Consider the following 22,067-nt stretch of genomic DNA (forward strand, 5'->3'; position numbering starts at 1 on the left):
GTAGTGAGGAGCTGTAGGGTGCTGGGAGGGTTAGTGTGTAGTGAGGAGCTGTAGGGTGCTGGGAGGGTTAGTGTGTAGTGAGGAGCTGTAGGGTGCTGGGAGGGTTAGTGTGTAGTGAGGAGCTGTAGGGTGCCGGGAGGGTTAGTGTGTAGTGAGGAGCTGTAGGGTGCTGGGAGGGTTAGTGTGTAGTGAGGAGCTGTAGGGTGCTGGGAGGGTTAGTGTGTAGTGAGGAGCTGTAGGGTGCTGGGAGGGTTAGTGTGTAGTGTGTAGCGAGGAGCTGTAGGGTGCTGGGAGGGTTAGTGTGTAGTGTGTAGCGAGGAGCTGTAGGGTGCTGCAGGCAGGGCTTACCGTGGGTCAGGCAGATTACCAGGAACAGTAACATAAAGCTCCTCTGGAACAGCTAATAGAGTTAATAATAACAGTTATACTGTTAGACTGCACTTGTAAACGTTAAGGTATCCAGGTGAGCTGAAGATACAAGTAGGCTTAGCCTGACGAGACAGTCAAACTGTATTTACTGTAACTTCCTGTAACGAAAAGAGGGACAGTGAAGGCTAAAGGTTATTTACGGGATTAAACAATACAGCAAAGTTGGTAAATATGTCCAGCAGTTACAGGACACTCATCACAGTAGTGATACAGCTCAAACTGAAACTGGAAATGAGACGGGAGAAATTTTATTTAGACTTTTTTTTAATTGTCAGTATATATCGATAGATATATAATAGATATATATCAATAGATATATATCGATAGATATATTGTACTGCACATCCAGTTGACAGTAATCTGGTGCCTCAAAACCCAGGCAGCCATTCACATCCTCTGAAAAACAAATACAAAGTCAAATGAAAGAAAACAAAAGATAGGAGTAGAGCACTGCCCTTGGGGGTGGATGGGTGTGGGGGAGGCTTTTAGAGAAAGGATAGGAGGGGGGCTTAAATTAAATACACCTGAATAGAGTACTGAAGGTGTGGTTGAATTTTGTCTGAGTTTACACTACAGGTTGGTTCCATTGGTGCAGTTTTACGGGTTGACCTAAATGAAGTGCACCCCTGTATGTAACAGCCTGGCAGGCTGCTTGGCCTGACTGATCATCACAACAAAACTAGGTCTCAGAAAACGTATAAATGTTCAAGTTTTCTTCAAATGATTTACTAATGTACTTATTTTATAATAATATATTTGATAAAAGATGCTTTTATCCAAAGAGATATACAGTACAGGGGGGATTTGAACCTGCAACCTCCTGGACAGTCAAATTATTTAACCAACAAGCTATACCCTCTCCTTTTAACCTTTGTTGCTTTGGCAGGTCAATTCTCAGGCACTATAGTGGCCTACACAAGCCGCTGAATGATCTGAGGGAAACTCTCATCTGGGTCTCCAAGAGTCATTCTCTTACATCCCACCTCCACTCCTCCCTTCTACTGGTGCTATCTGGTCAGATCAGTTGGTTCTCTTCAGGTTATGGCGTGTCATCTTGTCCTGTGTAGAATTGAGAAGGGAAGGGTGGAAACAATCGGGTTGCTATGGTCAGTTAGTGACCCTAACCCTCAGTGGGCCTCTGGAGAGAGCCTCAGGCCAGGACCTCTACTCCCTCATAAGGTATAAATGGAGGAAAAAACACCATCCAACCATTTGATGTCTAACTTCTCTCTTTTCTCTTGTTGTCTAAGATCTTCCTGTTTTTGTATTTGTCTGCAGAAGGCCAATGACTTTCAAGTCTTTGTGGCAACAATTTTGCTGGTTCTTTGCTAGTTCTGCGACACAGGATGAGTGAAAAACGTGCACAATGCTCACCTCACAGAAACTAGCTAGTAGCTTGTGTGGACTCCTGAATGTCTGTAAAACATGAGATCTGCAAGCTATCACATGGATAATGGACAAACAGTTGTGAGCTGTATGGCAACCATGTTTGTTTTGGTAGCCAAATATTGGAGGAAATATGTTCCAAGAAACTGACGTAGGTACTGTCTTTAACTTTGTGCTCCTCAGAAGCAGCAATTATGAAACTATGCAGATGTCAGTAGTATAATGTGTGCTGCGTAATCTTTTCATTGTCCTTTATGTTTTAAAATAGCTTGTTATGTGGCCCAGATTTATGTATTGTGGACCAGACCAGACTAGACTATATGAGACCAGACTAGACCATGGTTAGATGAGGCCATACTAGACCAGACAAGAGAAGACTAGACCAGACTAGACTATATGAGACCAGACTAGACCATGATTAGATGAGGCCAGACTAGACCATGGTTAGATGAGGCCAGACTAGACCAGACTACACCATGGTTAGATGAGGCCAGACTAGACCAGACTAGAGCAGACTAGACCAGACTAGACTATATGAGGCCAGACTAGACCATGGTTAGATGAGGCCAGACTAGACCATGGTTAGATGAGGCCAGACTAGACCAGACTAGACCATGGTTAGATAAGGTCAGACTAGACCATGGTTAGATGAGGCCAGACTAGACCAGACTAGACCATGGTTAGATGAGGCCAGACTAGACCATGGTTAGATGAGGCCAGACTAGACCAGACTAGACCATGGTTAGATGAGGCCAGACTAGACCATGGTTAGATGAGGCCAGACTAGACCAGACTAGACCATGGTTAGATAAGGTCAGACTAGACCATGGTTAGATGAGGCCAGACTAGACCAGACTAGACCATGGTTAGATGAGGCCAGACTAGACCATGGTTAGATGAGGCCAGACTAGACCATGGTTAGATAAGGCCAGACTAGACCATGGTTAGATGAGGCCAGACTAGACCATGGTTAGATGAGGCCAGACTAGACCAGACTAGACCATGGTTAGATAAAGCCAGACTAGACCAGACTAGACCATGGTTAGATGAGGCCAGACTAGACCATGGTTAGATGAGGCCAGACTAGACCAGACTAGACCATGGTTAGATAAAGCCAGACTAGACCAGACTAGACCATAGTTAGATGAGGCCAGACTAGACCATGGTTAGATGAGGCCCGACTAGACCAGACTAGACCACGGTTAGATGAGACCAGAACAGACTAGACCAGACTGATGAGACCAGATTAGATTAGACCAGACTAGATGAGACCAGATTAGATTAGACCAGACTAGATGAGACCAGACTAGATCAGGCTAGATAAAAGTAGACTAGATGAAATCAGACCAGACCAGATGGCATGGCAACAATGCTGTCTTAACAACAGAGTGTGGTGTGTTAGGGTTAGTTAGGTTAGTGTGGTGTGTCTTCATGTCCCTTCTCAGGATGCAGACTTGTACTGCCCCATGCTCTGACAAGTGCATTGGTAGGTCAGGTGATAACACACTAAACTAATCACCTCAACCTCACATACACATGTGACTGACACACTGTTAACCTAGCACATGGACACAGTCCCCCCCATACACATGTCCAAGTACACACACACGTAAATTTAATCTGACTGACATTGTAATGGCCTCAACACACGCACACACACAGAAGCACAAGGTACAACCCTGCCACCAACCACTCCGACGCCTGGATACAGACTGAACACTGACACCAACAGTAGCGCAGGCCCGGGCAACCAGGCATAAGCTGTCTGGGGATGCTGTCTGGGGGGACCCATGTTGGGGATGCCAGGTCCTCTGAGTTCCAGTGAAGACCAGACACAGGCACACCTCTCAATCCAGATCTTCCTTTTCTCTTCATACTTCTCTCCTGTCTAGGGCCCAAAGAACAGTTGGGCACTGTGCCAGATCCAAGATGGAGTCCAGTGGCCCACAGTTCCAGAGTGGTCCTATAATATGTGCGCAACTGGCCTCCATTTGGGAAGATAGAGGCCCCCAGCCCTGGGCAGAGGCTGGCCTTGCTGGTGGTGGTGGGGTAGTTATCAGTAGTGCTGGGAGGGAGGAGTGGTGGGGGGAGGGTCTGTAATGCAGGTGGCTGTAAGTGACAATATAAGCTTCATAGTAACTCTTGGTTCTGTTTTATGAGAGCCGTCGATATATATTGATCAATATGATAAACATGTCTTTTTGATGGAATTATAGACTGATTTATTTGTTTTTTTTTGTGATGTCCAGATAGCCCCATCAGGACCACGCCCTGTGGGGGAAGATAGGGACGGATACTGAATAAACATATTTAAACACATGAAGAAAATATGTGTGAGTCTGTGTGAAATGTGTGTGTGGGATATGTGTAGTGTGTCTGGGATATGTGTACTGTGTATGTGAGAAAGTGTGAGTGTCTCGTACCTCAAGCAGTTGTTATAGTAAGCACACTGTTCAGTCAGAGGGGTGTTCAGGGCAGGAACGGTTTATCTCAAACCAGGAATCTATACAGCTGTGGAAGACAGGGTTCATTCACTGTTAATGCACATCCTGTACTGATTTTTCCTAAAGACACTTTGCTAGTAGGTCACAATAGATAGTATGCAAGCAGGTCCCTGTGGAGAGCATGCTAACAGGTCCCTATGGAGAGCATACTAACAGGTCTCTATGGAGAGCATGCTAACAGGTCGTTGTGGAGAGCATGCTAACAGGTCCCTATGGAGAGCATACTAACAGGTCCCTATGGAGAGCATACTGACAGGTCTCTGTGGAGAGCATACTAACAGGTCCCTATGGAGAGCATACTAACAGGTCCCTATGGAGAGCATACTAACAGGTCGTTGTGGAGAGCATACTAACAGGTCCCTATGGAGAGCATGCTAACAGGTCTCTATGGAGAGCATGCTAACAGGTCTCTATGGAGAGCATGCTAACAGGTCTCTATGGAGAGCATGCTAACAGGTCCCTGTGGAGAGCATACTAATAGGTCCATATGGAGAGCATGCTAACAGGTCCCTGTGGAGAGCATACTAACAGGTCCCTGTGGAGAGCATACTAACAGGTCGTTGTGGAGAGCATACTAATAGGTCCCTATGGAGAGCATACTAATAGGTCCCTATGGAGAGCATGCTAACAGGTCGTTGTGGAGAGCATACTAACAGGTCGTTGTGGAGAGCATACTAATAGGTCCCTATGGAGAGCATACTAACAGGTCCCTGTGGAGAGCATACTAACAGGTCCCTGTGGAGAGCATACTAACAGGTCCCTATGGAGAGCATACTAACAGGTCCCTATGGAGAGCATACTAACAGGTCGTTGTGGAGAGCATACTAATAGGTCCCTATGGAGAGCATACTAACAGGTCCCTGTGGAGAGCATACTAACAGGTCCATATGGAGAGCATACTAACAGGTCCCTATGGAGAGCATACTAACAGGTCCCTATGGAGAGCATACTAACAGGTCGTTGTGGAGAGCATACTAACAGGTCCCTGTGGAGAGCATACTAACAGGTCCCTATGGAGAGCATACTAACAGGTCCCTATGGAGAGCATACTAACAGGTCCCTATGGAGAGCATACTAACAGGTCCCTGTGGAGAGCATACTAACAGGTCGTTGTGGAGAGCATACTAACAGGTCCCTATGGAGAGCATGCTAACAGGTCGTTGTGGAGAGCATACTAACAGGTCGTTGTGGAGAGCATACTAACAGGTCCCTATGGAGAGCATGCTAACAGGTCCCTGTGGAGAGCATACTAATAGGTCCATATGGAGAGCATGCTAACAGGTCTCTATGGAGAGCATACTAACAGGTCTCTATGGAGAGCATACTAACAGGTCTCTATGGAGAGCATACTAACAGGTCTCTATGGAGAGCATACTAACAGGTCCCTATGGAGAGCATGCTAACAGGTCCCTGTGGATTCATGTGTGACGGGTATGTAACAGCTGTAGCCATGCTCCGTCACGACAAGGCTCGTTTCCCACTCACTGGACTCGAACACACAACCTCCGACTTGCCAAGCGTGACCACTACCAACTACGCCAAAGAAAAGCTAGCTATTAGATGACGCGGGTGGCCTGTTACATACCTGAGGAGTGAGTTTCACAGATTCACACCCGTTACACATGTTAGTATAGAAAGCACGTTAGTGCATGATTTATGTTTCATACGGTATACGTGTGTGAGTCTGTGTGTATGAGTCTCTTTGTGTGTGAAGCATGTGTGTGTGAGTCTGTGTGCGCATGCTTACACGTATGTGTGAGTGTGTTCACCTTTTGTGGTAAATGCAGAGGCACGGCAGTCTGGCTATGGTGTCTCCCTGCTGCAGATCCTCTAGGCAGATTACACACTCACCTGCATCTCTGGACAGCACATCATCTGTCACACACAACAAGAAAGAACAACATCACAGCAATGATCAGCAGTGCACTTTTTACTCCACAGACCACAGCCCTGCATCAGTGTCTGTGTTGTATCAGCACAAGTTGACCCCTGACCTTCTCCCAGCTCCCATCTGAGGGTCTGGAACCACAAACAATCCCAACAGCCTTGAGAAGTGGGCACCTAAATAAGTTAAGTCATCTTTTTAAGTCATCTTCTTATCTTTAAGTCAAGTTTTCTTTTTTATTTATTTCTATAAAGAGAATAACATGTTGTAATAATAATATTCCTATATGTTTAATGTATGCACCTCCCTGCCAAAGTAAATTCCTTGTTTGTGCAAACATTCATGGCGAATAAAATCCCTTCTGCATCTGATTATGGGGGTTTGTGTTTATAGGGTAGTGCTGTGTAAAGGTTAGGGTTAGCATAGACATATAGGAAGTGTTGGAGGTGGTATGAGGTTCTGGGGTTAGCATAGAGGTTAGTGCTGGTCTGGAAAGGGTTAGGGTTGGTCTGGGAAGGGTTAGGGTTGGTATGGGGTGTTTGTCAGCATGGAGGTTAAGGTTAGTACAGGAAGTTGTGTAGTTATGTATTGACATGAGTGTTGGTTAAGATTGGAGTTGGGGTAAAGACAAGGGTGATGTGTAGAGAGGGGGCGTTGTGGATAAAGAGGGGAGGTTGTAGTTTGTAGCGAGCTAAGCTAATTTATAGTCAAAGCCTGATGTCTTGTGTCTAACTTCATCTGTTGCTGTCTTGTCTTCTCCAATCTGAACAACATTCTGTCCTCTCTATTCTTCTCAGTTCGTCTGTATTTCTCCCTCCTCTGCCTTTCTCTCCATTTTACTGTTCTCTCTCACGCCCTCTCATTCTCTCTCCTCCCCTCCTCCTGAATTACTATATACAATATTGCATATACACACACATAGGTGAGTTACATGTGTTAAGTGTATGTGTGTGTGTCTCAGTCTGTGATAGTGTGTGTGAATGTGTCAGTTAGTCTGTCCCCCCTATTTTGACGATCTGAAACGCAAGTATCAAAACGCAAAGCGCAAGTAACTTTGTGGGCGTGACTTCAGCTTGGTTGTTATTTTGCCGGCGGGATAAATGACTTTGCGCCTGGTGCAAATCTAAAAAGGGTTGGTCTGAAGTAGCTACATTACTAATGGGTGTGGTTTGGGCGTAACGTGCAATAAACCAATCAGAGCATCATCTCATATTCCCTTTAAGAGCAGCGCTTGTTCCATAGCGAATTGCTATTATAACGGCGGATTTGCCAGGCGCACGCCAGCGGTTCACAGCCGAGGAGATCGACGTTGTCGTCAGGGCCGTAAAATATAGAGAAGTGACATTGTATGAGAAAGGCAGAGCAGTTTTCTCATTGCACTAAATTGCCCACTCATGCTACTCATTCAAATTATTATTCTTATTTTTACATGTATATATATATTTTGTAATTGTTATATTTTAAAATTGTTTAGTTCTTAGAATTAGTTTAAGTAATGTACTTAATTTATACCAGCATATGTTTATTGTTTGCACCTTCCTACCACAGCAAATCGCGTATTTGTGTAACATAAGCTTCATGGCGAATAAACCGAATTCTGATTCTGATGGGCATGGGAGAAGAAACCTAACCAAATTAGCTTCGGTTAAACAGTCATGGGAGGAAATTGCCACCGTTGTTACAAATGAAGTTCACATACATAGACATTTCTTATGAAAATCTTTTTATAATCATTGAAGAAATGTAACACGCCATAAATCAAAACAATCAAAAAGTAACTTAGCTTCGCAGAAAGAAGACCCTGGCCCCGCCAGCAGTGTGCACGGACCAAGCTTACGCCCTTAAAATAGCATCTGAATATTACGCCATTGACTTTAAACCACGTTTTTCCTGGTCAGTGGCGGAATTGTTTTTCGGAAACTGCAAAATAGCACCAGGGAACGTTTGCGTCGGAACACGCCTCCTTTTTCGCTGAACCGCCCACGGGAGCGCAAAGTCATTTCGACGTGCGGCTGTGGAGGGAAAAGTCGGCTTTGCGTCGAGTGCAAATTAGGAATGACACTTGCGTCGTTGACTAAGTCAATTGCGCTGGGTGCAAGATAGGGCCCTGTGTGTGTATGTGTGTACGAATGAGGGAGTAAGTGTGTCAGTGTGAATATGACAGAGTTTGAGAGTGAGTGAAGTCAATTGTAGTGAATTGAAGTGGGAAAGTGTGTGTGTGTGTGGTGGGGGGATATCGTAGTCATATCCAGTCCATGGGAGCTGACCACTGACTTTGCATGATGATATTTTAATAAATGTGGTTAAATATAGACCTGACCAAGAAAGAGGAAGAAAGACAGGGGGAGAGACAGAAACAGAAGGACAGAAGGAGACTTTGAGTATATATATATATATATATATATATATATATATATATATATATATATATATATATATAAATAAATATATATATATACAATATATAAATAATGTATGTATTGTGCAGTCAAAACTGCTAACTAGCCACTAGTTACATCACAACAACAATTTTTGATCATATTTACTCATATTGAAACAAAAAACTCAAATCAGCAATTTACAGACAAAAGAAATCTTCTCTAAGCAAAAAAGACCCCCTGGTTACAACTTAAGTCCTTAAGTCCTCTCCCCATTAACTGTGCACAAGGCCCCTTTCTCCCCCAACACAGCAAGACAGAGAAAGAGACAGAGATAAACAGTGAGAGAGAGAGAGAGAGAGAGAGAGAGAGAGAGAGAGAGAGAGAGAGAGAGAGAGAGAGAGAGAGAGAGAGAGAGAGAGAGGTGGTGTCTGCTGCTGCAGCTTGCAGGACAGAGACAGCAGCAGGGAAACATCTGACCTGAGATGAGAGTCTGCTATGTAAGTCCATTGTAAAAGTATGTTTACAGAACAAAGTTTGAAAGCAAACAGACTAATCCTGCAGAAGGTTTGATTGAGGTTCACTCTACCTAGGTAGATGTCCCAGGGATAGGGTTAGTTAGGGTTAGGGTTAGTTAAGGTTGGTTAGTCTCAGCAGGGTGAGGGAGGGGATGGGAAGTGATGACCTTGTGTTTCTGATTATATAGATCTATGCTGCTCAGGATGGGATGGCAGGCATACTGCCATAGCCTCCTTCCTTGATTCCACATGGTCACCATGGAAACCAGCAGGGAACAACCTGGTGTTGTGTTCTGCATCTTAGTGTTTCTGGTGTGTTCTGCATCTTAGTGTTTCTGGTGTGTTCTGCATCTTAGTGTTTCTGGTGTGTTCTGCATCTTAGTGTTTCTGCTGTGTTCTGCATCTTAGTGTTTCTGGTGTGTTCTGCATCGTAGTGTTTCTGGTTCACCTCAACGTATCCAGACTCACCACCACATCCCCCCACATCAATAAAATACACAGACAGACTTATTACAACACACCAGCAATGTGTGTTTGAGTCTGTGTGGGCACGTGTCTGCATGTGTGTGTGTATCTCTGTTTGCGTGTGTGTCTAGGTTATGCATCCCTCTGTGTGTTTACGTGTGTGCCTGTGTGTGTACTCCAGATCTGCTGATGTGTGACAGTCGGTGGGCAAAGCTGATTGACAATAGACCCCAGAGCATTCTGGGAAATAAGATAAGCCGCAGCTCTCCCTGTGAGAGAGGGAGGCAGGAATGGGGAGAGAGCAATGGAGAGAGATAAAGGGGGAGAGAGACAGAGAGAGAGAGAGAAAGATGGAGAGAGAGAGGGATGGAAAGAATTAGAGAGTAATGTACTTGGAACCCAGGGGAGACAGAGAAGTCAGGAGGGGACATCTATCTTACTCTTTATCAGCCATTGCTCCATCACTCTGTATTCCATTATTTCTTCTAAGTCTCTCTCTACTGTTCCTCTATCTGTTCCTAGTTTTTTGCCGTTAGTTTTCCTCTCTGCCAGACATGTCCATGGCATCATATCTAACCTAATGAGTGTCTAATTAATGTATTTTCTTTCAGTCACTTGAATGAAGGCAGAGAAGAGATTTTGAGTCACCTTATGGGGGAAATCTCCTTCAGGAAAGGGGGATGGTGACCTGGGATCACCTTTAGGAAGGGGGGGTTACCTGAGGTCACCCAGACTAAGGATGCTCCGAATACAGATTTTTGGGGTTCGGCCGAATACCAAATCCACTGGTTAAGATTCAACCGAATCCGAAACTCGAATACCAAATTCCTACTCCCATCCTCAGTCCATTAACACAGTAAACACATGAATAAAGAAAACAACGTCCACAGCAGTTTATTTATTTTTTACTGTAAAAAAAAAGAAAAAAAAAAAAAAGAATAGGCAACGTTATGCCAGGAAGACAAGTGGGAAAAACTATTTTGACAAATACCTATCTATAAATGTCTATGTTTACCCTATCTCAAGATCCAATCAATATCCAAAATATTAGCCTTTTAGATTTCTGGAATTTCTTTCGGATGTTTACACAAATGTTTTAACAGCGGATATGTTGTGTATTGTTTAGGGTCCTTGCCACCACAAGACAAATCGGCATTGCAAATTGAACATGTAGCTCGACTTGAATGACCTTCTTTTGACTGAAAGTATTGCCAAACAAGACTTTTTCTGCTCATGAGTTCCATTTTCACTTTCTCTCTGCCTACTGCATTGAATGGTCCACCTACATAAAAACCTTCCCGTCAACGACAACGTCATTATGTCGACCAGCGTTAGGCGCGTAGTGCAAGCGTAGGGTTCGGATTCGGTGAAAACAAATTCTAAGTCTCGGGCGAATCCGAACCCCGTCAAAAAGCCCAATATTTGTCCAAAACCGAATCCTGGATTCGGTGCATGCCTAACCCAGACACAAACAACTGTCACTAAAGCAGGTAGTCAATCAAACCTATTGCTAAAGGCAGAAAACAGCTATCTCAGCCGTCCCAGGTGACATTCACCTGGAGGCCCCTTGGCAACAAAGTAGACAGACTATAATACCTCAGATCTGGGCAGAGGGAATGGGAGGGCCCAGTTAACTGTAGTATGCCATTTTATGGTAGTTGAATAAGTATTGTTAGAATTGTATTTGACATACAACACGCATATGAGCACACACTATCATAAACCATGAACAGAGATTTTCATTTCATGCGATTACAAAGACATACAGTATGTTAAGAGCACTATTGTGACCAGTGCAATAAAATCTGTCAGAACTTTTAGTTGGTCTACGTAAAGGATTTCCATTTCTGATCAAATTCACTAAGTTTGTAGTGTGAAATGCATAACAATTATTACAATTATTAATGCTAGACTTATCCAACATGATTCACCAGATGGTTGTTACACATAACCATATGGAAAGTTGTCCTTGAAAACTTTGGAAAAAGGCAGGCAGTTAACCCTAAACCCTACTTGGCTGGTGATTGGATGAACCATCTCTTTATCACTGTCGATCACGGTTAACTTCAACCATGCCTTTAGCTGCCAGCCTCATAGGAGTGATTGGTCCGAACCATTGTGGTAACGTGAAGCTTGGCAAGATGGATTCTTGCATAGTTGTGATCTCGCTAATCCATCTGTCTCTCAAGGTTAAGGCCGAATCCCAATACTCTGTCTTACCCCTACCCTTAGTTTACCCCTAGCCCTTGTCCCTCAAAACTGAGGGGTAAGGGCTAGGGGTGAAAACGTACCCCTATGAAATGAGACACAACTTGGTTACGGTTACGTTTATCGATGTCTCCAAATCAAGTAGTGTTATGCACTGATGTCAAACGTAATTCGCTGCTAATGGAGTTTAGTTAAAACTGTAGACATGCATGGAGTCCATTCAAGGCTAGTCAGAGAAATGCGGGACTGTTGTGCCAATCAGCAATGTAACGTTAGCGTAGCAAACTAACAATTTAAAAAAAAAATTCAATTAAGAACATGGTTGCAAATATATATGTACAGGACTGTGTAAAGCACAAAACAAGACTGTCATAATTTTTTAATCAGTTACTTAAAACAAAAATATTACATTTAGGGGACTCTGGATGATCTGGACGCCATTGTTGCCGGTTGGGCAGTATTCACATACCCCTTGGTTTGAAGTAAGCTCCTCAAAACACTTTGTTTTAAGGTGTATGCACCCCTACCCCTTAGCCCTACCCCTCGATCAAAAACGAGTATTGGGACAGCTCTTACTCTCACGTGAACCTGCAAAACTAAGGTCTAGGGGTAAGGGGTAGGACAGAGAATTGGGATTCGGCCTAAGTCTTGTCAAAGAAAGGACAAGAAGAGTGAGTCTTACCGTTGTAGGAGAGGCGGGGCTTGCTGAGACACATGATGAAGTGGACCTCCATTTCATTGGATGCCACAGACTTGGAGCATACAGGGCACTGGAACCCTGGTAAAAAGGATCAATCAGACAGACATAATCAATCCTGATCTGAGATTACCAATGTAGTCCCCTTTGGACTATCATGCAAAACAAATCAGTGTGTACAGTGGTATTTGTCTGAGTCGGACCCCAGAGTGTTATGGCTCTCTGTTTGAACCAGTAATAATAACAAAGGTGTTTCTTTAGCAGACACTTTTATCCAAAGCGATGTTCATAGGGGAATTTAAAGCTGCAACATTTGGATCAGTAGTCAAATGTTCTAACCACTGAAGAATACCTAAGCATCCCAATATAGCAGCTACTACTACTTACAATGAACTCTCCAGTCACCAGACCATCTCTCCACCAAACCACCTCTCTACCAGACCATCTCAGATAGTCAGATAGACCATCAGATAGTTTTGTCATGGTACCACAATTTCAGTACTCAATACCATTTTCGAAACCAAAGCAATAAGAAAAAAAATACTGAACAACTCTCATTTGTTGACAGTAACAGTCACCTACAATATCCAAGCCTACTTATGACTACACCATAACATGAATACAATTACAATGCATGTAGGCCTAAAGGCAAAAAATGTGTGTGGACTGGATGTAGACATTAAGCAAACTCAGCAGATGACTGAGAGATCATTTTAGAGTTCAAATATAAATATAAATCTTGACTTTAAGAAGTAGAAAGAGTGGATTCAACATGCTTCATATACATCCCAAACTCGAAAACACAAATTTCTGAAAACGATGTCATCTAAAAGCCTCTGTAAAAAGGTGTTAAACTTGTTTTTCCCTCTCCTTTCGTATTCCCCAGTATTAGGTATTGCATTTGCAGTTTCAAATTGGTTTCTGGGGATCAACAATGTTCTCATTGTCATCTGCATCACACAAGTATTTCCATATGTGACTCTTTTCTTGTTGTCAACTTTTAGTGGAGCCCCTGCAGCATTATATGCTTGTCCAGTGTTGCCAATTTAACAACTTTGTTGCTAGATTTTCTGACTTTTCGCCTTCCCTTGTGACAACAAATCTAATCTAGTGACAAATCTAGCGACTTTTAGCGACTTCTCAGAGAGTCACGAGTGACTTCTGGTGAGATTTTTTGACAACACTGTGCTTGTCAGCATCCGACTGCATGGGAACTGGGTAGACCCGGTTCTCTTCATGGGCACCGGGTAGACCTGCTACTCGGTACCACCGTAACTTCAGAAATTCTGATATTGTACCATTTTTTGGGTTTGAGTATTGATTTGGTACCGGAGTATCGGTTTTTGTGACAACACTACCACCAGACCATCTCTCCACCAGACCATCTCTCCACCAGACTCTATGAACTAGGTAGAGTGAATGTAGTGGGTAGACTAGACCCCTTGCTGCCCCAGTTTTCCCAAGGCCGCTATTTCCAGATGCTCCGTGGGGACAAAAGGAGACATAAATGGAAGGAGTGATCAGACATACCAGGAGAGCTAAAGAGGCTTGGTACTGTGTGTGTGTGTGTGCGCGTGCGTGCGTTCGTCTGTGCGCGTGTGTGTGGATTAAAAAATAATTAACAGATATGTAACAAATGCACCACAAGCATCTTGTCTGTGATTTTCTGCTTATGCTTGATTAAAGCACAGCCTGACAATATCATCCTGTACACTGTGTCACTGTGACACTCAGTCAAGTCTTAGTCCTTTGCCACAGAAACAGAGTCAGTTAGAAAGAAAGAGACAGAAATTGACAGAGTGAGAACAGACAGAAACAGAGATCAACAGGCTGAGAGAGAAAGTAAACAGGGTTTATAAGGGGGTTGGAGGGAGGTAGAGGGGGTGAGGGTCTTCATAGGGGCGCTAGAGAGATATTGAAGGCATTTATCTGGGATGAGAGGGGGAGAGAGGGGTGGGGTTATGAAGAGGAATAGTGGACTGAAGTCACAGCAGGGAATGGGAGTAGAGAGAGGCAGGAGTAGGGTTAGGGTTAGGGGTTAGCAGGGGTAAAGATAACAAAGATAAACAACCCAGAATGATGAAGGAGTTGAGAGGCACAGTACACGAGACAAATAACACAGAGACACATCAGGAAGCTGTAGGGGGTGAACTGAAAGAGGAGGTGAGGAAACGAAAAAGGAATGAGGAGGAGGAGCGATAGACACTGGACAGACAAAATCAGAGAAACAGAAAGAGACACAGAGATAAGCATAAAGACAAAGTATATCTTGTGAAATTGAGAAAGAGAAACATGGAGAAAAGTAGAAAGTTCCAATCAGAAATCAGATTATCAGCTCTCTGTAGAAGTGTCCCTGCTTTCAGTTCACATATCTACGTACCTTTTGACAACAACAAGGACAACAGGACAAAATCTCAGCCTTTACACACATCATTAATGATCTACTGAGTCATCCTGCTGACTGAGTGATCAGTGCTTCATCATGGTGGACCCACCGTGTCTAGGAAGATCCTGTCCTGTGTGGAAGTATCATGACCACCATGCCCAAATATGGTACCTGCCATTTGATTGCATCACTGCCAACTCCTGACAACTTTTTACCTTACCAGAAAGAGCAGTAGTTTCCATGGAAACAGCTAACTGAGACAGAGGGAGAGATAGAGAGAGGACATGAGGAGGTATATAAGAGAAGGGGAGACAGAGAGAAAAGGGTGAGAGGGAGACAGTAAGAAAAAGAGAGAAAGACAGAGAGGGAAGGAATTGAGGTGGTGAAGAAGAATAGAAGGGAAGAAAGAGAGACTGAGAGACTGAGAGAGACGTATTGTTTAGTTTGGTTAGTTTAGCCCTGATTGCTGGAGGTAATATGACCTTAAATACAAGAGGTTAGAAGGGGCTGGAAAGTACAAAAAGAGGGAGGGAAAATTGGGAGAGACGGGGAAAATAGGTGAGAGAGAAATAAAGAAAAACATAGAAGCAGTCAAAGAGAGGAACTGGGAGAAAGAGAACAATAAAGAGAGGCTGTTTTGCTAGAAGCACAATCAACCCCAACATTTTTGATCTGCCAACAGATAGAGGACACCCTAACTTCCACACACACCTAGCCCTAACCCCAACCCACACACACCTAGCCCTGACCCCAACCCACACACACCTAGCCCTGACCCCAACCCACACACACCTAGCCCTAACCCCAACCCACACACACCTAGCCCTGACCCCAACCCACACACACCTAGCCCTAACCCCAACCCACACACACCTAGTCCTGATACCCTCACAGACACACACCTAGTCCTGATACCCTCACACACACACACACCTAGCCCTGACCCCAACCCACACACACCTAGTCCTGATACCCTCACACACACACTAACCCTGCTGAAGTTTATCTTTAGAACTCTGTATGATGACAGGGATTAAGTTCCCATGGCAACGGTCACCACTGGCTTTGCTGGTGCTAAGGCCCTGACTTCTAATTGGCTAGCGACATGCACTGTCTTTTGATATGCCTGTCTACCTGCCTGCTTGTCTGTCTGACTGTCTGCTGGTCTGTCTGCTGGTCTGTCTGACTGTCTGCTGGTCTGTCTGTCTGACTGCCTGCTTGTCCATCTGTTGGTTTGGCTCTCTGTCTCTATGTCTATTTATTGGTCTGTCAGCCTGCCTGTCTGCCTGTGTGTGTGTTTGACTGAACACACACAGGCTTATGCCTGTCTGTGTCTAAAACGAGTCAGTGAGAAGGTGTGTGTGTGTGAGAGAAAAAGAATGTGCATTGTACAGTATTAAACTTTTTTCAATGTACGTGTGTGTATGTCATGTGAGTGTGTATGTGTGTGTACATATGTGTGCGAAGGAAGTGAGTGTCAGGACATTGTGGGGGGGGGGGGGGGGTAAAGGATCCAGCATACTAAAACCAGCCACGGCAGGCAGCTATGCGGTTGTCACAGCAACTGAAGACCTGCCTCAGACAACCCCTGGTGTCGCACTTTCCCTCTGAACAGTGTGGTGTGTGTATTTGTGTTTGTTTCCCTCTGAACAGTGTGGTGTGTGTATTTGTGTTTGTTTCCCTGTGTACAGTGTGGTGTGTGTATTTGTGTTTGTTTCCCTCTGAACAGTGTGGTGTGTGTATTTGTGTTTGTTTCCCTCTGAACAGTGTGGTGTGTGTATTTGTGTTTGTTTCCCTCTGAACAGTGTGGTGTGTGTATTTGTGTTTGTTTCCCTGTGTACAGTGTGGTGTGTGTATTTGTGTTTGTTTCCCTCTGAACAGTGTGGTGTGTGTATTTGTGTTTGTTTCCCTGTGTACAGTGTGTTTGTGCCTGCATGTGTTAGTGTGCATGCATATGTGCACAGGCATGTGTGTGCACGTGAGCCTCTGGTGCAGTGTGATGTATCATGGAGCTAATAAAAACGAGACAGAGATTGAGAGAGTGTAAGAGCAAGATAAAGAGAAAACAGAAATAAATCACGATGGTGACCTATATTCTAGAAACTTGCAGATAGACAGTTGAAAAAAGATGTTCTACAAACTTGCCATGGAACACAGACACAACACAAGTGTACTGTAGGTATGTAGAAATGCAGAAATGTAAAATACATCTGTATCTGTGTGTATGTGACAGACATGTAGACATACGAGTGGGAGAGATGCAGAGAGGGAGAGAGAATGTATATTCTAATTACATTTAGAAGGGTTGGTAAAAACTACTAAACTCAAATCAAAACAAATTTAGTTTCTATAGCCCTTTTCACATGCAAAGTCACAGTGTTCAAACTATGAAATATGTTTTTATTTACAGTTTTCTTTGCTGACAGACTTCATATCAGTGTCTATGACAACACTAATCAACGGAGAGATCCTCATGATCTGGCCTAACACAGTAAACACACCACACACTCTGCTGTTGCAGGGAATGGCATAGAGGCTGCAGACACTGGGCTTGTTTATCTTCATCATTCCTCCCTCTAATCCTCCTACAAGAAATGCTGCGTCACCAAAGACAGGAGACCTGCTCTAGTGGTCGGTCTGGATCTGGTCTGGATCTGGTCTGGATCTGGTCTGTTCTGGATCTGATCTGTTCTGCATCGAGTCTGGTCTGGATCTAGTCTGGTCTGTTCTGCATCTAGTCTGGTATAGTCTGGTCTGGTCTGCATATGGTCTGGTCTGGTCTGCATTTGGTCGGGTCTGGCAGTAGTCTGATCTGGTCTGGATGTAGTCTGGTCTGGTCTGGATCTAGTCTAGTCTAGTCTGATCTGGGTCTGGGTGTGGGTCTGGTTGACTAAGTGTTTTTCATAATTGGCTAAACACCTGACCTTTCATGACTGCATGAAATTACATTTCCATCTAGTTGGCTTTTGAGAGACAGTGAACAGTTGGTCCAGGGGCTTCCTGGGTAAGCTCAGTTTTGTAGTAAAACGACTCTTAGATTTGTCAGTGTTGACCAGCTGCTCGTAGAGTAGTTGTGTCGAGTTCTGTAGCTGTTGGGTTAGGATTGCTATGAATAGTGTTGTTGTTGCTGAGCTACGTCCTGAGGATGTTTCCTACCAGATCCTTTCAGTCAGGAATATTGAATACATTCTATATTAATAAAACACTAATGCTGTTGCAGCACCAAGGATGGTGGTAACATCACCAGACTCTGTGACATGTATAATGATAAAAGCATTATTGGATATTATATACAGTTTATGTGTAACTGGTGTGAACTTGTGAAACTCACTCCTCAGGTATGTAACAGGACACCCACGTCAACGAATAGCTAGCTTTTCTTTGACGTAGTTGGTAGTGGTCACGCTTGGCAAGTTGGAGGTTGTGTGTTCGAGCCCAGTGAGTGGCGAACAAGCCTTGTCGTGACGGAGCGTGGCTACAGCTGTTACATACCCCTCACATTGGTGCCGTGACCCAGATTCACAAGGTTAGCGTTAGCTAACCGCCGGAGTGAATGGCTCGTTCACCACTCACTGGGCTTGAACACACAACCTGGCTCAAGCGCACCTGTTCCGGGAGTACAACGGTACTTGGGAATGGTTTGCTGGACCAAATGTTAGTTTCCTCAAGGATCACAATGACTCTTGTTTAGAGACTTCTGGCTCTTGTTGGTTAGTGGGAACTGATAGAAATTGTTGTACTCGCTGTGAAATATTTTTTTTTACTGTTGCTTGCTTTTCTACAGGTACACTTGCACCTATAGCAATTCAGGTTGTTGAATTGCAACTTGTTTAACTACATGCTCTTATGGTTCTTCTCTTTGGCACTTATTTTGGTTGTTTACAATGTGTGGTTCATGTTGTTCATGTCAATGTTTTTGGAGCTATCTTGTTATTATCAGTGACCTATGCACTTTGTAAAGCTGTCTCTAAATCATGAAGCATCTGCTAAATGAATAAATGTAATGTAACAGGTGTGAACCTGTGAAACTCACTCCTCAGATATATATACCTGTCACATTGGTGCCGTGACCCGGATTCACAAGGTTAGCGTCAGCTAAGTGAATTTCAGAGGGGTAATGTAACGGGTGTAAACCTGTGAAACTCACTCCTCAGGTATGTACCAGGTCACCCATGTCAACAAATAGCTAGTTTTTCTTTGGCGTCGTTGGTAGTGGTCACGCTTGGCAGGTCGGAGGTCGTACGTTCGAGCCCAGTGAGTGGCGAACGAGCCTTGTCGTGACGGAGTGTGGCAACAGCTGTTACATACCCGTCACATATGCATATGTACATCGTGATAATGCTGGAATTACTGCCTGCATCTGTCTGTCTGTCTGCCCGTCTGCTTGCTGATTTTCATGTTGCTTCTGTATGTGTCTCAGTACTGCATCCAACAGGGTATCCTGTTCAGATGGCCCTGGTGCCACACAAACACAGATAAACCCCATTTATAATCTTATGGCTCACGTATAATACTAGTATAATGACTTGAGTTCCTGTAGAATTACCTTTTTAACAGTACTCTCAATTCCAAGTAATCACAGTAACACTACTAGGTTAGGATCATTCAGGATCCTACATTCTAAACATACCTTATCCATATTTCACAGAGACACACACACAAACAGACACAATGAAGAGGGGAATTTGTGTCCTCCCTTTGTTTTATCCCTTTGTGATAGAGAGATAGACGAGAGAGAGAAAGAGAGAGAGATAGACGAGAGAGAGAGAGAGAGAGAGAGAGAGAGAGAGAGAGAGAGAGAGAGAGAGAGAGAGAGAGAGAGAGAGAGAGAGAGAGACAGCACAGCAACAGAACATGCCGGGTCCTCACTCTTGGATCCCCTCACCCCTGACTGCCTTAACCTCCCTCACCCCTTACCCCTGACTGCCTTAACCTCCCACCCCTTCTCACTCCTTCCGCAATACCCCGCTTACCCTTTTACCCCTTGAACTCCTCACCCCCCAATCATTGACTCACCCCCCAACTCTCCACCCCCCCCCATCCCCTAACCATCACACACCCCCATCCCCTAAGATGCTTTCTGCTCCCTCTGGCAGCATCATCAGAGTAGCTAGGCAGTAACGATGAGCATGTTGACATCTGAGTCTTAGTTCTCCTGTGAGACCGCCAGTCTGGGCTTTGATAACGAGCCCTTGGAGACAGCTGCAGTGTCGTCAGGGACTGACAGGCCCAGCCACAGACATATTGTGGATTGATTTAAGCGGATGATATCCATGAGTCCTTCCCCTCCTGTATCTCTCTCTCTAATCAGACGCTACCTGACTCAGCACAACGTATTGGTGTCACTTCTCACAACAGTTCCAGGGCTGCCTTAAACTAACAGTCGATGGAAGTACACTGCACTTCTCTGATTTCATTTTGTGATCAAATTAATTATTTATTGTTTGTATAAGGTAAGGAGGAAGTACCATCACAGTCAGAAAATGACAAATATGGTGACACAACTGTTTTTCTGCCCCTCCCCCCATATTACCCCCCCCCCCCCCCCCCATTCCCCCCTGACATGATGAGCCAAGGCAGTGTACATATATACAAACACACTCCAAGCAGAAAACAAACACTACAAAAACGATCATTTTAGCTTATGCTTTACCCCATTCCCCTGCACCCAGGAATCCCACCTCTATCATAGATAACAGCACTCAGACACAAAGGAATTATATAATTATGCATATTTATCATAATTTCTCCTAATCCACTTCTCTGATTTACTTCTGACACACACACACAAAGTGTATGCATGGCTGGCAGAGCTTAATGACATCTGCATTGATGTAATGTAGCCTACTCACAGTTAGCCTTGTTATGAAGGGGTTACAGATACGTGCAGGTGATCCGTGTGTTGACACTTACCACTGTGGCCGCTAAACCACCGCGGGGCAATATGTAGGGGCAAGGTATCTGCCAACGACCCCCGGGATCCTAGATAGAGCATACCGTCCGTGTGATGTCCGCCGACCGTTTCCTGATAACCGTTACCGTGAGCAGCATTCGTGCCAGACCCCCCTCCGGCTCTGTCCGAGGCCGTTCCTCTGGGTGTGTAAAATCCAAAGGGCACCGCGGGACTGTGTTCTATTCCAATACCAGCCACAGAGCTCACTGAGCGGCTGCGGAAACCCATGGTTCCGCTCGGTCGGTAGTGCCCGAAATGGGCCGAGGGCGGCACTGCACTGTCATCCGTTGAGACACCGGGAAATCCACCCCGCGGCCGCCCTGCCGTACTCTGCTTGCCCCCCATCCAAAGCACCCTAGATGTGGGTGGGGTGGCTGAAAGGGGGCTCCGCAGAGAGCTCCGAGCGTCACTGGAATCACCCCGACACGCCTGGTTGCAGCGGTCTTCTCGCCCCTTCCCCGCGTCAACACGGCAGCTGTAATCCCGGGGTTGTCAAGTCTGACCACAGCTGCTGTGCCCAGCAGACGCAACAGCCCAGCCTCCTCCTCGCCGAAACATGAGCGACCCAATGTCTTGATTCTCCTTAAGCGAGAGAAAAATACCAGACAAAATAAGATTGGTGGTGATGATGAAAGACAAATACAGATAAATAATTCCACGAGATGACGAGTAAAACGCAACACGTTTTCTCCACTAAAAGGCTGACAGGACAATCTGCCCCAAATCACAATAACGTTGATGACAAGCAGGAAGCGCAACAACAGATTCGATGAGGCGCGCTACTCCGCAACAGCACAGTTAGTATAAACCTTAACCGATCATGTTAGTATTTGTCTGGAAGACTGGCTCAGCTGATCGAAGCCATGACAACTGTTGCTGTCTGTCGGCTAGACAGTCTATCTGTCTATCGACGTGAACGTGTACGTTAATTCGTTCCTCAAGCTCCCGGAGATTCGGGTCAGTGTTTGCCGCTCTCACGTACACTCATCACGCTCGCTTGTCTCTCTGTGCCGCCAGACATTGGGTGCGTTTAGTGCGCAAACTCGGATTAACAATGAAGAGACACGGTGTGGTGAAATACAGTGTGTATACAGGCCAATTCTTAATCTCGAGCAATAGGTTCTAAAATCCCATCCAGACATTCGGCGAGTGTCTGCGTGTGCGAACTCAGGCGCGTGAGAGCGACAAGGCCCGTGTGCTACAGATGGTCTCATTATGGGCTATGGTTGCCATGACAAACTTGAACATGTTAGCTGCC

General features: G+C 44.8%; 1 protein-coding gene across 2 annotated transcripts; it reads right to left on the bottom strand.

The window, feature by feature from the left end:
- Window positions 1-671: 671 nt before the first annotated feature.
- On the bottom strand, window positions 672-21,826 carry znrf1 (zinc and ring finger 1). Of its 2 annotated transcripts, XM_084672971.1 has the most exons (6): window positions 20,770-21,826; window positions 19,165-19,311; window positions 12,456-12,551; window positions 6,089-6,194; window positions 4,239-4,326; window positions 672-4,086 (listed from the first exon to the last, which is right to left on the bottom strand). In XM_084672971.1, the coding sequence occupies exons 1-5, from the start codon at window positions 21,152-21,154 to the stop codon at window positions 4,269-4,271; spliced, it is 792 nt and encodes a 263-aa protein (XP_084529097.1). In that variant the 5' UTR covers window positions 21,155-21,826; the 3' UTR covers window positions 672-4,086; window positions 4,239-4,268. The 2 variants fall into 2 exon arrangements, with proteins under 2 accessions (XP_084529097.1, XP_084529098.1); XM_084672972.1 differs by lacking the exon at window positions 19,165-19,311 and having other exon boundaries at window positions 20,770-21,816.
- Window positions 21,827-22,067: the final 241 nt, after the last annotated feature.

Source organism: Hypomesus nipponensis, chromosome 14, assembly GCF_054491055.1.
Source record: "Hypomesus nipponensis isolate SF chromosome 14, ASM5449105v1, whole genome shotgun sequence".
Lineage (NCBI taxonomy): Eukaryota > Metazoa > Chordata > Actinopteri > Osmeriformes > Osmeridae > Hypomesus > Hypomesus nipponensis.

Bases quoted from the DNA above. Each gene is read 5' to 3' on its own strand.
- znrf1 (XM_084672971.1), bottom strand. From the start codon at position 21,154: ATGGGGGGCAAGCAGAGTACGGCAGGGCGGCCGCGGGGTGGATTTCCC. The intron at 12,552-19,164 runs GTATGTAACAGC...CCTTTTTACCAG, and splicing joins TACATATGCATATGTGACGG to GGTTCCAGTGCCCTGTATGC. The intron at 4,327-6,088 runs GTGAACACACTC...TGTCTTCCACAG, and splicing joins CTCTGCATTTACCACAAAAG to CTGTATAGATTCCTGGTTTG.